Consider the following 15807-nt stretch of genomic DNA (forward strand, 5'->3'; position numbering starts at 1 on the left):
TAGTTCCTTACACTTGTTAGACTTATAGAGCGCTTTTCTGGACACTCCACTCAAAGCTCTTTACAGGTAATGGGGATCCCCTCCACCACCACCAGTGTGCAGCCCCACCTGGATGATGCGCCAGTACACTCAGCACACACCAGCTCTCAGTGGGGAGGAGACAGAGTGATGAAGCCAGTTCAGAGATGGGGATTATAAGGAGGCCATGATTAGTGAAGGCCAGGGGGAAATTAGGCCAGGATGCCAGGGTAACACCCCGACTCTTTTCAAGAAACACCCATGGAGCACAGAGACTTAGGACCTCGGTTTTATGTCTCATTGGTAGGATGGCGCCTTTTTCCAGTATAGTGTCCCTGTCACTATACTGGGCATTAGGACCCACACCGACCGCAGGGTGAGCACCCCCTACTGGTCCCACTAACACCTCTTCCAGCAGCAACCTTAGTTTTTCCCAGGAGTCTCCCATCCAGGTACTGACCAGGCTCACACCTGCTGAGCTTCAGTGGGCTGCCAGTTTCAGGGTGATATGGCTACTATCATGGTGCTGCCCTGCTACACCTGTTTGCCTCAGTTTTGCAAATATTGCTGGCAGCTGAGGGTGCAGTTTCCTGTACCAAGCTATTGTAAGGGGCAGATTGACGTCTGACGCATGGTTTGGCGGTGCTGAATGTGTCACGTGACACAGAGCAGAATGTGTCACCAGCTCATCCAGTGTGGCTCGAGATCGGAAACTTTCCATTTGGAGTGGACAGTCGAGCGGTTACGAACTCTTTTTCTCAGTTTTAAAAACTAAGGGGCAACAAAATCACTGAAACCAACCGTCGCCTCTCATATTCATTAAAAATTAAAAAAAATTGAATTTAAAAATAACATTAAATTATTGTAATAACATGGGGGCTCATTGTGCTGTTAATAAACATTGAATATTGTAACCCTTTTTCATTTTGAAACTGTTCAGTGTCAACAGACAAGGAGATGGGAGCAATCCTTTACTGAACCAAGTATGTCAATTAGGAACATTTTTGTATTTAAAAAGAAGACTTGGAGTAAGTGAATTACACAGTAGGGCATTTACTGAAGCATTTGAGCCTCCTGTTTGCAGTTCAGAGACCGAACCACTATTCATCACTGCTGCTCCAAGAGAGATGTAGAGAGCAGTTTTTTTCCTTTTTTGGCCACATACTGTACTGTATATTGTCAACTCTAAGTGGAAAAGATTAATATTTACAGAATGTCCTCTGACAACTTCAATGTGGATGTTTAAAGAACAGCAAAATGTAGTTGTGTGGCATTCTGTCTAGAATGATGGCAATGTACTGATAATGTGCCTGAAATATAAATCTTTTTTTTGTTAGTTACAATTCACATTGTCTTAAGATATCTCACAGACCTTTTTGGGCTATGGTAAATATTAAGTCAATTTAATAGCTGATCCGAGTAAAGATCTCATTCTATCAGACGTAGGTAACAATGCATTTGAAGGCATTTAAATATCCTTAATGCGTGACCTGTCACTTTGCTTTCACATTTTCAGTTTTAAGAGTCTTAAATAAATACATCTATTATATTGGGGGTTACAACATTAAGGCATTGTAGTGGCATTTTTTTGGTGCTTCTCCAGCCTTATCATAATATTAACAGAATTACATAAATACATATCATCCTATTCCAGACATCGAAAGGTAATTGTTACACTGAAAATTAAATAAAACAGCTAATGCTTTATAAGAAATAAGGTAAATGTATCACCAATGAAACCTAAAAAGGTTAGATCCCCTGAAAACAAATTTTCTTCAAAGGGTATAGTTTAACTGATACGTTACACACTGTATTACTTTCCCATTCATAAACGTGACCGAGGTCAAACTCAGCAATCAGCACGGAGTTGACCAACCGCATTCTGAGCTCCAGACGTGCTGCTCTATCACAGTCAGTGCCATACTCAGGTTTGGGGTAAATCACTCCTTCCAGGTTGGCAGAAGAACATTTCTTTAAAAAGGAAATGGAAAAATCAAGGAGTGTGGTCCAGAGTTTAAATTACTTCTGTAGGATTTACTGAATATAGGCTCTGTACACTGCATTTCAAACCCTTTTTTAATGAGACCAAGTGATCACAAAAGTCCTGCTGCTTAAAAATTTCAGAGAATTTTTAAATTGAAAAATTTAAGAGAATGTTCAGAGAATTGTTTTCATGGGTAATAAAATGTTGCCATGATAAGGGATTGAAAACCCATTCTAAAACAGGCCAGGAAACCTAGAATTCCAACTCACGGACAGCACAAATTTCATTAGGAATGAAGCACAGAAAATGCTGCTATTAGGGACTGTTATTAGCCGTTATCTGCTTTTGCCTTATTGCTTGACAACACCTATATTGTTCACATAAAGAGCCGCTGGTTTTGCTCAAACCATTACTGAAGGCTTCTCGCATGAATTCAACTGTTGTAAAATCTGAATTATTCAAAGAAAAATATGCCAGACATTCAACATTTTGATCAATACTGGAAAAAACATCTGTCGGTTTAATTGTTACCCCAAGCAAATCTATATATAGGGTCCTGGGAAATTAATTTAATGGGTAAACAATAAGGGGCAGAGATTAGTAATCAAGCTTTAATGTCTTACTAAGGTCTAGACAGATCTGGTTAACATTTCTGTCTCTACACGTAACATGAAGTGTCTCAGTTTTCTGAAAGCTAACTTAATAAACGTAATTTGCAGAGGTGCACCAAAATACTGGAGAATCACATTAAACGAGTGGAACACCATTTAGTGATATAACAGCACAAGGAAGATTGCAAATGAGAAGAAGCAATTTGGGCTCAAAGGTACTTTCAGTACAGAAGTGGCCACTGCAGAAAAAGGAAGGTAGTCAGAATCATTAAACACATGAAATAAAAAAAGCCCATTAGCTCATCATGCAACATGAGCTCACATTAAAACAGGTCTGTACTAGTTGCAATAACTGTACCATTGCTCTCATTACTTTCTCACACCCACTGCCCTTACATAGCTCACTAAAATAACCCAAACCACAAGTTCCCCTTCACTGCAAGAACAAAGTTCAGTATTTCTTACAGAACGCTCACTTGAGAGTGCTTGTAAGAAAGGTGTCTCTTTTCTCTCACATCTGAGAGAGGTCTCCAAAGCAGGCACTTACATCAACGAATTAATATCCAAAGCATGTCTGATTTTTTATGTCTCACTTAATCAAAGTTCCCAACCCAACAGTGATCAATTTATTGAGTTTTTCAGGCTCAACAAAAATATATACTTACAAAACCTAGGATTACTTTTTTTCTCATTCTACAATTCATTACATGTTTTGCCGAAATGTCGGATTAAATTAATGCACATCATCAGTAATCCTTAGAATTCCTTTCAAAAGTATCTGAAATATGACTCAGTTTAAAATTCACTTACACTTTGTTAAACCCCTTAACATCTACATTCAGGTTGGTGAATCAGCAATATAAACAATGATTCCTAGACAATGGGAAAATGTGGCATGCTAATTTGTCACAATTTATGGACAAGTGAAATCTTGAATTAGTTAACAGCAGTCCCATTTCTCTTAGTGATGTATATTTCTTTACATAATTATGCAAACAATGAAAGTCCACAAAACCTTTTGTAGTACGTGAAGAGGAAATGAAAAGTGAACTATTTTAATCACATTTCAGAGTGAAAGCATTCAATTCCACCAACAATTACTTCTTACACTGTAGGGACTCAAACTCTGATAATCTCTGGAATTAATCTTGATAATGTCAAGAATTACTGACTGAGAATTCCCTGTTCTGCAATCTATTCAGTTTTCTGTCAGACACACCCAAAATTGGGGTTTTAAAGTAAACAACTGAATGAGGCTATGCTAAAGATGTGAAATCAATGCAGTTATCATGGACTGGTAAATACATAGTATATACATAGATATATAGTCATGTGAAAAAGAAAGTACACCCTCTTTCACTTCAATGGTTTTACATATCAGGGCATAAATAACAATCATATGGTCCTCACAAACTTCTATAATTAGACAAATCTAGCCCCAGATAACCATGTGGACAAATTAAGGACACCCTTACTGCTTCCACAGCAATTAAGAAGGTATTTAACAGCCAGGTGCTGCTAATCTAATGCATCTGATTAGTTGAGCATCAGGAAGTGTGACCACCTCTATAAAAGCAGAACTTTTGGCAGTTTGCTGGTCTGGAGTACTCAGGTGTGTGTTAACATCATGCCAAGAAGAAAGGACATCAGCAATGGATTCAGAGAAGCAACCGTTGCTGCTCATCAATCTGGGAAGGGTTATAAGGCCATTTCCAAACAATTAGAAATTCATTCTTCTACAGTGAGAAGGATTATTTACAAATGCAGAACATTCAAGATGGTTGCCAATCTTCCCAGGAGTGGGTGTCCCAGCTACGTCACCCCAAGGTCAGACTGTATAATGCTGAGAGAAATCGCAAAGAACCCAAGAGCTACATCTAGGGATCTACAGGCCTCTGTTAACATGTTAAATGTTAAAGTTCATGACTGTATGATCAGAAAATGACTAAACAAGTATGGCATTCTTAGAAGGGTGGCCAGGAGAAAGCCCCTTCTCTCCAAAAAGAACATGGCAGTATGGCTTGGGTTTGTAAAGTTGCATTTGACCAAACCACTGAAAAGAAAACCAAATGTAGCGTATTGCCACAAACACCTCATACTGTCAAGCACGGTGGTGGAAGGGTGGTTTGGGCTTGTTTTGCAGCCACAGGACCTGGGCACCTTAGTCATCGAGTCGACCATGAACTCCTCTTTTATACCAAAGTATTCTAGACACAAATGTGAGGCCATCTGTCTGACAGCTTGGCTGAAATTGGGTCAATGATCCCAAGCACACCAGCAAATCTACAACTGAAAGGCTGAAAAAGAATAGAATCAAGGTGTTGGAATGGCCAAGTCAAAGTCCAGACCTCAACCCCATTGAGATGCTGTGGTGGGACCTTAAGACAGCTGTGCATAAATGAATGCCCTCAGACATCAATGAACTGAAGCAGTTGTAAGGAAGAGTGGGCCGAATTGATGTGAGAGACTGATAAACTCGCACAGGAAATGATTTATTTCAAGCTATTGCTGCTAAAGGGTGGTTCTACAAGCTACTGAATCAAGGAGTGTACTTGGTTTTGTTCACATGTGGCTTCTGCATGTTGGCTTTTTTTTGTTGTTAAATTACATGGTGGAATCCGTTATGTGTTTGTCACCTGAGGTTAGATTTACCTAATTCTAGGACCTGGTAAGGACCAGATTATTTTATGTCCTGATATATAAAACCACAGAATGGAAAGAGGGTGTACTTTCTTTTTCACATGACTGTAGAACTGAAGCAACTAACCTAAGTGAACGGAGAGAGAACGGCTGACAAACCATTTCCAAATTCTGTTCGCCATGAGGACACTTTCAGTCACGCAGAGCCAGACATTCTCCCGGTTTTAATCCCTGTAACCTGTTTCATTAAAGTTGTAGTACAGTATGTGACTTGAAAACAGATTAATATATTAACTGTAAAAATGAGGGTAAATAACCAATTTGATGAAAACTGAAAGCTTGTATTTAAAGTTCCAAATATAGCCTTCTTAGGGCACATAGTATTTTTCATGTATTTAAAAAAAAATATATAGATTAGGGGTTTTCAGCAAGGCAGCCAGGGCCAACCAGGAGTTCTCCAAAGCAGGTGCTAGAAAGGCACAGTGTGAAGCTATTCCCAGGCTGGGTGTGTAAAGATGATCATTCTCACAGGGCAGATCAGTGCTGACAGCATGTGTGTGTGTTGAAGTGTCTAAGATCCTTTTCAATTGTTTTTTACACCCACCTACAGATTTCAGCTCTTTATTGGGAGGGATTTCTTGAAAAGGGCTCCCCCCACCATGAAAAGGCAGAAAACACCCAGCCTAGCTTGGGGGAAGGTCAGGAGGGCCTCAACAGGTTGCCCCTGCAGCTCACCCCCTTTCCTTCAGGCAACCTGTACTTAAATTACCGAGACGGCTAATGATCAATAAAACAAGGAGCTTGTGTGAGTAAAACACTGCAATGGAGTGAACTAGAGGGGCTGCTGGGGAAGATTGCTTGATCTTGCTCATCTGTTTATAAGGAGGAACAGATTTAATGGAACTTTAACAGAAATTGATTAACCTGCATTGAAAGAGACATCTTACAGGCTGATAAGCACTTTTGCAGCTTGCTAATGTCTGAATAAGATCGTTTTATTGGCCATATACAATTTCTTGCATTAGGAATTTGTCTCTTCACATAGCCCAACTTACTCTCCATGAGACAAGAGAGGGAGAGAAGCTTGGGGTCAGAGCACAGAGTCAGCCATTTATACAGCACCCCTGGAGTAGTTGGGGTTAAGGGGTCCAACGGAGTAGGGATCCTCTGCTGGCTGCTGGATACGAACCGGCAACCAACCTTAGTCAAAGAGCCACTGCACCACCCAAGTAACTGGCATTATTCTAACTACAGCTGCTCATGGGATGCAGCCACATGCCATTTCAACAGTACACAGACAGTCATCACCTATGTGTTTGTTTTTAATTAAATTAGGGGTTTAAAGTCATCCTCGTTCACTTCATCAATTTAACAACTGACAACAAAAAAAGAAGTTGAAAAAACTTTGGATTTCTTAGTTGACCTAGTAGTGAACATGTGTCTAGAATTAGACATGAAAGGATATAAATACACAATGTACAATATTAGGAAGTTAACATTAACAAAAAGTACAGAAAATATCTCTAATGGGCACTTCAGTCAGTTAAAAGCAAGCGCTAAATAATCATTAATTAACATGATAGTTTCCCACATAGTTGCCATACTCTGGCATTCATGGAAGCATCTTGCTTTCAATGTCAATGAAAGAAAAAAGTCCTCAAGATGTGTTGGCTTGTTGTGTTTGTACAGCTGGGTGCTGCCCCCTGCTGCTAGGAGTCTGGAACTGGCTGGCTGGGTGCTCCACTCCTCGTCCGTAGCTGAGACTGCGCGATGTCTGCCAAAGCATTCTGGATTTTCTCCAGTAGCATGTCCCCTCGATACACCACCTCCTCCAGTCGAGCTGCTGCCTCGTGATTCTCCTCCTCAAGCTGGCGCAAGCTTGCAGCCTAAGTAAAGTAAAAAGTGTGTGGGGGGGGGGATTCACAAACACTTTTCCTCAATTTTTCAGACAAATTTACTAGTTTTGCCCCATGAAAGGATACGGGTCCTCTCGGCTGTGTGATGGCATCAGCTCTACATGTGTTCCTGAACTGTGAAGCAATCATTGTCAAAGGAGCAGCAGGCCCATCTACTTTCAGTGCAGCGGCCAATTTATCTCCGGAGTAGCATTTCCCAGTCCTGACACTGGAGTCGCCTCCTGATTTCATTCCACCTCATAAAGCATTAAGCTTACTGGACCTCTGCTAGAATGACTTGTTTTTAAAAACACTCTGCCGTCTCTGAACAGTGAAAAAAGGTTTAAAGTAAGCATCAACTCTGTATCAGAAGCTGGGTTTCAGAATTTCTGCCATTTAGACTTACAAAGTGGAATTTAAACTCTGGGTTAAAGAAAGTTTGACCGCATCATTCCCCCCTGTGCAGCGGCAGCAGCAATTGGTAAACTGTTCAGAAAGCAAAAAGTTGAAATGTAGATCCATTTGAATTATTTCTTTGAAATCAATATAAATGACTTGTGAGACTAAGAACCGAGTGAACAGTTATAAATCTGCTGGCAGAGTAAGTTTAATTCATCAGCAGCTCAACAACAGAAGGAACAGAAATATTCCAGGACCAGGAAGGCGAAACACTGCTTTAGCAGGAGTCTCAACGTCAGGCACAGGACACCAGGTGGGACACCCCTGTATTACAGGGCAAGCAAACACTCACATGCACAGGGCAATTAACCTGGACAGCATGTCTTTGAACTATGGGAGGAAACCAGAGCACCTGGAAATATCCAACACAGGGAGAACATAAAAGCTCCTCAGAGACTCGGACAGATTTGAACCCAGGACTCTGAAGCTACGGTTCCAGATGTTTGTCATCTCTTCTTTTTCCTAGGATTGGCTTTTTCCACCAAGCAAGGTCTCAACAATGGATGTGTTGTTAATTTAAAAGGCACAGTGAAATATCCATTTCATTGAGAGAATGTAGAACTATCTCATCGTTGAAATCATAGCATTCTAAAAACTGCCAAATTCCTGAGTTATACCAGAAACTATGCAATGTGCTTTATTTTTTGGCATAACGTCTGATGAAAACGGGCATGTTTGTAAATTTAAGCACAGATTTTAATTACATATAAAATTATCCAGCATTAATGTTAGAAGCACAAAGTTCTAACATTAGAACTTGAATGCAGCACCAAGGCTGTAATAAAGTGTGAAAGAGGAACTGCTTACTGAAGATATATTACCACATCCCATTTCCTGCCACGGACAACAGAAGATAAAAGTAAACAGTTAGAAGGTGTTTATTAAAGAACTTGCTCATATTCTGACAAATATCTCTGATTATCAGCACGCTTGTGGTACCAAGCATGTATGACAGTGCTGCATGAAATTAAACCTTTAGTTGAAATGAGTCACAACACCTCAGAAAAAAATACATATCCGTACATGAGCAAGATGTGCCATTTTGCATCCTGCTGAGGCATGTGCCTTCAACAAATCTTCCGATTGCAAAAAAAAAATCCATACAAGACAATTCTTGCTTTGTAACGTAATACTCCAGCACACTGCATATCCACCTTTTAAGCTCTTTATTTGGCAAAAATATAAATGCTCTTTTGTTTAAAATGCTCTGTTTGCAGTATTAGGGTTAAGCATTATGGGTTACATGACATAACAAATCCACACTAAATTGAGCAAAGCTTGCTTATAGGCAGGTAACATTTACAAACAGTGCCAACACTTCATGTGAGACCACAAACAGCAAAATCACAGCATTTGTGTTTTACACCACGCAGCATTTACACACCTCCTTGCAAACAGTTAGCAGAAAAATCTCAATTGACCTGCCATTCTGTTCTAGATATTGTTCTGCTTTTAGTTCTAGATTAATCACATTCATGGAAAATAGTTTAACTGCAACAGGAAGGCAAACCCAATTCAGTTGACCTAAAGCCAGTTGTGATGTGATGTAACAAAAGGAAATGGCAGTTGGATTGTGTCAAAACCTCCTTAAGAGTGCATAACGAGTCAGCTTTGTTAAGAAACAATCAGTGCAACATTGCAGCAGGTACTTACTAAGTAATATATATTTTAACACTGAATTTGATGTAACAAACACAAAAGGGGCATCAGAAAATAAAACACCTAAATGTCAGACCCCTGATATTCAATAACATACAAACTGGGAAAATTAAGTCACTGATATGACACTCAATGCATATCATTTAAAGAGATTTAAAGTCTTCTGTGTGAACTCCCAAACACGTGCTGCTGCAGCACTGCATCACTCTTCTTTCAAAACCGTTATGCAAAACCATATTGACAGGACCAGTCATTTTTCTACTTGGGAAACCCTAAAAACTCAAACGCCTACAGTAAGTGTTCCAACTGACCAAAGTCAGGACAGCTCTGAATCTTTCCTCAGCTTTTCACTGATTGATGAAATGTAGGCTTGTTATAGTCAGCCACACACCCACTATCCAAGATGTGAAACTCATTTCAAAGCCTGAAAAACTGTATCACACACATGAATGTCTCCCCAAATAGGCCTGTTTTTCTATTGGCTTTTAAGCTAGATGTACAATGCTGTGACACACACTGCTGTCCATAAAGCCATTGCTGCTAAAAACACAAAACCCATGAGCATGTTTTGATTTAGCTGAGAGCCCCACAGTGGATCCTGTCTTCAAGCTCTTTCACATGCAGAGGGATGTACTATAAATAAGCTAGCCGTGTGTCAAGAGCCACACAACTCTGAGGGTTACTTAAGATTTTTGATAAGACTGATAAAGATATATTCTGTGGTCTGGATGTAAAAGCAACTGTGCTGCCTCTCAGGCAGCTGCAGAGGACATTGCTCTCACCTAACCTAACCCAAACAAGCATTCAGTAACACAGCTCAGTTCTTCTGAAGATTGAGATTTCATTCAGCCATTGTCAGCTATTCCTGGTTCATGGACATTTTATAAGCTCTGAATATTGAATTCAGTAAAATCTATATTTTAGACCTTGATATTTACAACGTGCCCTGTTGTGACAAATTTGTAAGGTTCTTGGTGATTTTGTCAGATTTCGTCTGAAATGCAAAAGTAAGATAGACAGCCTTCTTTCCTCGGTAACCTCTATTAAAGGGACAGTTAAGCCACCAGACAAGTCTTCGTTTTTCATAGGCTGTGAGATGAGCAACATTTAGTATAGGATACCAAAATATTACCATGACCAGCCAATAGTACAGTAACTTAAGCAATTGGAAAAAGGTCTGAAAAGGACTTCTTCTCAGAGATTTTATACTTATCGTGGTTGTGCCTAAAACACATGTATTTACTGCCCCCATAAAGGTGTTGATTAAAACAAACAAGATGGTGGCAAAGTAACACGACGCAGAAAAGCAAAACATTCCTTGTAAACCTAGTGCCCAGCCAGTTTGAAATAAAAAAGACAAACATACGCTCCCCCCATATGGGAGGACCCCGCAGTTCCAAACTCTGGCAGTATAAAAGAGAAAGACGAAAAAATGAAACTTACTTGTAAGGCTGCAGTTGACTCCTCACTCGGCAGCGAGTCGATCAGCACATCAATGTCCTTTGCAGTTCGGGCAATCAAAGCAGCAAACAACTGGGCATATTCTGAAAGCAGAAAAAGGGCATTTGAACAAAAGCAGAGACAAGCCACCTACTATACATCTTCAACTTTGGAGCAGACTAAATTAAGCTGTGTACTTACCTCAAGTGAGATTTAAGGTCAACATCAAGTGAAAATGGGAACAAAATTTTCCATTACAGATTTTCAATAACCCAAAGGGAGTATATATAATGTCTTCTTCTGTGCATCATCCCATGTAGTTTTTTTAATCAGCGTAAAAGTTCAGACAAAACACTCTTCTTGAGAACTTGGATTAAAACACTGTGTTGCACGACCAGGTTTTCTACTGTTTGAATTCTAAGGAAGCTAAGTTGGTTCCTCCAGACAGCTTTAAAACTAGAAGCCTAATTAAAACCCTCTCTGTTTTCCCAGATTAGAGAATGGCCAAAGCATCACAACATTACTGCCCTGTTTGGTAGTTTCTGAATAATGGTGCAAAATGAATCAAATACTATAAGGATTACTTTAAATAAAGCAAACAAAGGTTTTATGACGCAGATCCTACATGGGTGTAAAATATGCAGAACATGGACACAGCACCATGAGAATGTCCTCAAGGGCGGGGGAAAAAATGCAAAATGCAGGGGTTTCAAGGGTAAGAAATATGATACTTCTGAAATGGAAAAGACACAGCAAAAAAAACAACCTTGGACTGGAACAGCACAATATCATGAGTCATACAGAGGTTAACAAGTTGCAGACCCCTGTTCTGTTAGAACCTGGTTTTGGATTACGTTAGTGTGATTTCCTGTAAAGCCTGTAATGTATCAGATGCTTATTAGTGGAAGTCTCATTTGTTTCACTACATCATGCACAGTTTGGTTAAAAGATTACTTAAATAACCTTATCCTACTGACAAGACCACTAATACCATATTTCCATGTGCTGCACAGCTCAAACAAGTGCCTGAAATGGTAATCCCCTCCTCCCACCAGCTAAACAAGAAACCACACATGGGAGAAACAGAAGTAAACTTTTTACACTGCCTTTTTTTGTGCCTAAACCCAAAACATGAGACAACCTGCGGTACTCACTTGGAAACTCAAGTATTTGAAGGAAATTGTATTTTCTTTTACCAGCATGAGTTTTGAGGTAATCCAATTTGAGGTCACTCAAACTGTCTGATCAGGGAAACAGTACAAGAACTAGTTGCAGTATCTTTATTTACTAGAAGGAAAACACTTAAACATCACATACAGCAAAAGAAAAAAAAATCATCACACCTTTTCATGAAAGTTTAAGGATAGGACAAGTAGTTATATAAAGGTGTAGCTTAATCAAGAACTCCAGTGTCTGCAAAAGACCATGTACAAAATCAGAATCCATCACATGCAAATGGATAGAACTTTTCCCAACAAAAGAAAACCGGTATGGATTTCTGTACAGCTGAGAATGAGGCTGTGATGTCAATGTGCCAAATATATTAGTAACAGGCCAGAGGGAATGTAACAAGCTTAGACTTGTTCATGGAAAATGAGTAGATACTGGCGGTTATCGTAAACAGGTAGTGTAGAGTGACTCAGAGAAAATGCAGTCCAATGGCAATCATGAAATCTTACAGAGGAAGGAAAAGGTTTTTATGATTTCTGCTGTTCACAGCACTTCCAACATTGCCAGCTACACTCACTCATCAAAATACAACCCATTGGTACATCGGGCCTCTGTTCTCGAATGCCTGTAGCCCAGACCCCTCCCGGTCTTCTGGCTGGTTCAAACTCAGGTGAGGTTGTGCTGAGGATAGCGATGTGTTGAACTGAAGGGCACCTTTCACCCATTATGACAGCTTTCCAGCAGCTTTCAACAGGATAAAGATTTGCGGATTACTCTGTTTGGGAACAGTAGTGGAAGGTCTGCCAATGAAAACCAAGTCTTTTCTTCTGGCAGGGGCTCTAAAACCATTCTGCCCAGTGACTGGATATATCCTTGCCTTTTGATGACTGAGGGTCAGTTCCTTGCTCTGTCAGCTTCTCTAGAATTGCATATTCATGCACTGCTGGATTTGAGCAAGCAAAGATAAAAGTGCCTTTTTTTAAAAAAAAAAAACAAATGTTTTATTCTTCATGGAAAGACCTCCAACAAAACTGACACTTTGAAATCACAAAGGAAAATGATTTAATCAGAAAATAACTTCATGCTTCCTTAGTACAAAAATACTGTTTTGTATTTTAGTGCTATTATTTTTGGCCTGAAGTCCCACCGCAAACATTCTAAACAAATGCATTATGCACTGAAAACCACTGTAACTGTTAAAAAAGCCTTTTCTGTTAGAGAGTAAAAAAACGCCAAGCTCAGTTTTTTGGTATGGCCACCACTATGTGAATAATTATGAACTTCTTCCTGCATCACTTCACCAACCCACCAATCCCTCAAATATACAGTTAACATATCTTCCATACTCTTCCTTTTCTAGACATAAACCTATCCATTAATCATCCCTGACTCTCTACTTTAGTCGATTACAAACCCACAGATTCACACAGCTATCTCCTGTACTCATTGCTCATTTCACCCCAAACACACTAAAAATCTCCCTTTTCACAGTTCCTTCGGCTACGACGACTCTGCAGTGATGACATGGACTTCCAGAACCAAGCCCTCAAAATGCACTCCTTTTTCCATCAGCAGAGGATACCCTAACAGCGTTATTGACAGGGCCCTCACCCGGGCCAAAAACAGCCCCCGGACCATCAACTTGATCAGGAACCCCTGGCCTAAAAACTGCATTCTTTTGGTGCTTCCCTTCCACCCTAACACTTTCTAACCCCAGGACTATTAGTAAAAACGTTTCCATCCTACAGGCTGATCCCTCCACTGGGGCCCTCTTTTCTGATTGCCACATCATCTCATATTGCCAACCACCTAATCTGCATAACCTTCTTGTTCACAGCTCCCCTGACCGCCCTCAGCAGCCATCCACACCAGGCACTTTCCCTTGCAACAGAGCTGTATCACCTGCAAGTACACATCTAACACCACACTCATTCAAGGCCCTTCAGGACAATTCCAGATCACCCAGGTGACCTCTTTTACTGTATCTCTTGCAGGAAATGCCCAGCTGTCTATACTGGGGAATCAGGAAGGAGACACGGAGACCGCTTCAGAGAACATGTTAGGGCTGTGAAGATTAAAGATCTCTCCAAGCCCTTAGATTCTCATTTCACCTCAGGTGGCCATGATCACATTGATCAGGGTTTCTTTACTCCCATAGCAGAAAGACATCAGAAACAAAAAATATCCAGAAACCTGGTTCACGCCTTCCCCCTTCTCTCAACGACAGACCTGTTTTCGTGTGATCTTCTCTATTCACATGCAGCTTTCGGCTTCACCCCTCTCTTCACCTCTCTCCACTTCGCACCGCCTGAGTGGCCTCTCAGCATCTCCCCTGCTCCCGCCTCCTCCACTCTCCCAGCTTTTGTTCTCCTGTGCTATTTAATCTTTGCTGTCTGCCCTGTCTTTCTCACACCCGAAGAAGGCTCCACAGCCAAAATGTTGCGTTTTCTTTCTTCTCCTTTCAGCATGGAATAAACCTATTAATTATGAATTGTACAGGTAAACACTTCAATAGCTATTGGACAGTTATTGACCTTCATCAGTATCCTTATTTCTTTTTTTACTGAGGTATTACACAATATTAAAATATCCACCCCCCCCACCAGTAACTTTATCTCTGACAAGAGATCATCTTAGGAGAACAGACAGAGACCTTCTGTGGGGTTGGATGGCTGGTCCTTGTTGATGGCAGTCTGAATGTTGCTGAAGGAGGCTGGTGGCGCACACTGCTGCAGGACTCCGATGGCGTTGCAGAACTGGTCCGCCAACTGCAGCGACAACAGAAGGTTCAACAGAAGGTCCTGGATAACCTGAGTCTTCAGCTTCTACTTCCAAGAGAACCGTTTCAGTTCTGCTCGGCAAACTCTTAAACTGCACTACCTGCTAGTAGTTTTAAAATCTCTTCGGCTATTAGACAGCACAACGAGATGAGAAATTAGCATGAAAACCATGCGGCTAGATTTCATCTCCCCTTAGTTTAGTTTCACTGACTTGGCTGAATTTATTCAGCTGGCCCACATAGCATTAAGAACACTTACGGTATGCTTCACAGTAACATCGCCACCCGTCTGCACATCACCGACAAATAATCCAAGTTATTCAGAAAGGTAGATGAAAACTATAATATTAAACCCAACTGGAATGGAGTTAAGCACAGCAGATATCTTGAAAAGTATTTGCTTGAAAGTCATTATGGGCAAGACTAAGATCAAAGGCCAGAAAACTGGTAAAAATCAATCATTCGAGTGGAACTAGAAATCACAGATTTGGGTCTTCGCTTTTAAGAGCTACGACAGTACAAATACCTCACTACAAACAGAACCAAGAACGCCAGCTCTGGAGTATTTAACATTTTCAAAGAGAATGTTCAGACTTTCATTAAGCAGGGAGACTGAACTGTATCCGAGTACAGTTACTAAGTCTTACTATCTGGGAGTGTTGTTACAAACTTACAGATATTAATAAATCATTTCGCTTGCGTTTTTAAAAGGAAAATCTACACCGAAAGCAATTTATAAATTAGAAAAGATTAAATACACGAGTATTCAAATGGTCAGGATAACATATAATCAATAGCTTATTAAAAAAAACATTCCGACAATATAAAACCCGTAACCGTTCGTATTTTTTCGTTCTCGATCATTAGAGATCATGAAATAAACTATTAATAACCATTTAAATTCCGTTCAACGTTGCCTAGAAAACCAAATTCATTTCTTACAGAATTTACAGCATCCTGCAGTTGTGTCAACCGATCCGCCATGTTTGGGAAAGTCCAGTCCTAACAAGCAGCCTTCCTATTGAAGGAAGATCGGCGGCCTCAGCCAATGAGAGGCGCTGATCTTGACACGCTCTTCCTGGCTCTAGAAAGGCGTACTTACGGGGTCACAGAGGGGAGTCTGGTATTTCACTGCTGTAGAATATGCACAAA

The 15807-nt window shown here is 40.4% G+C and overlaps 1 protein-coding gene across 1 annotated transcript in view; it reads right to left on the minus strand.

Annotated features, from left to right (window-relative positions):
- Positions 1-15682, minus strand: part of LOC102695662 (serine/threonine-protein kinase 38-like) — a 50338-nt gene extending 34656 nt beyond the window's left edge. The window contains exons 1-3 of the mRNA XM_069192782.1: positions 15598-15682; positions 14530-14644; positions 10710-10810 (exon numbers count right to left, since the gene is read on the minus strand). Of these exons, the coding sequence (XP_069048883.1) occupies positions 10710-10810; positions 14530-14644; positions 15598-15639 (258 nt within the window). The 5' untranslated portion in view covers positions 15640-15682. The remainder of the gene's footprint in view (positions 1-10709; positions 10811-14529; positions 14645-15597) is intronic.
- Positions 15683-15807: the final 125 nt, after the last annotated feature.

The sequence above is a fragment of the Lepisosteus oculatus genome, chromosome 7 (genome assembly GCF_040954835.1).
Source record: "Lepisosteus oculatus isolate fLepOcu1 chromosome 7, fLepOcu1.hap2, whole genome shotgun sequence".
In the NCBI taxonomy this organism is placed as follows: Eukaryota; Metazoa; Chordata; class Actinopteri; order Semionotiformes; family Lepisosteidae; genus Lepisosteus; species Lepisosteus oculatus.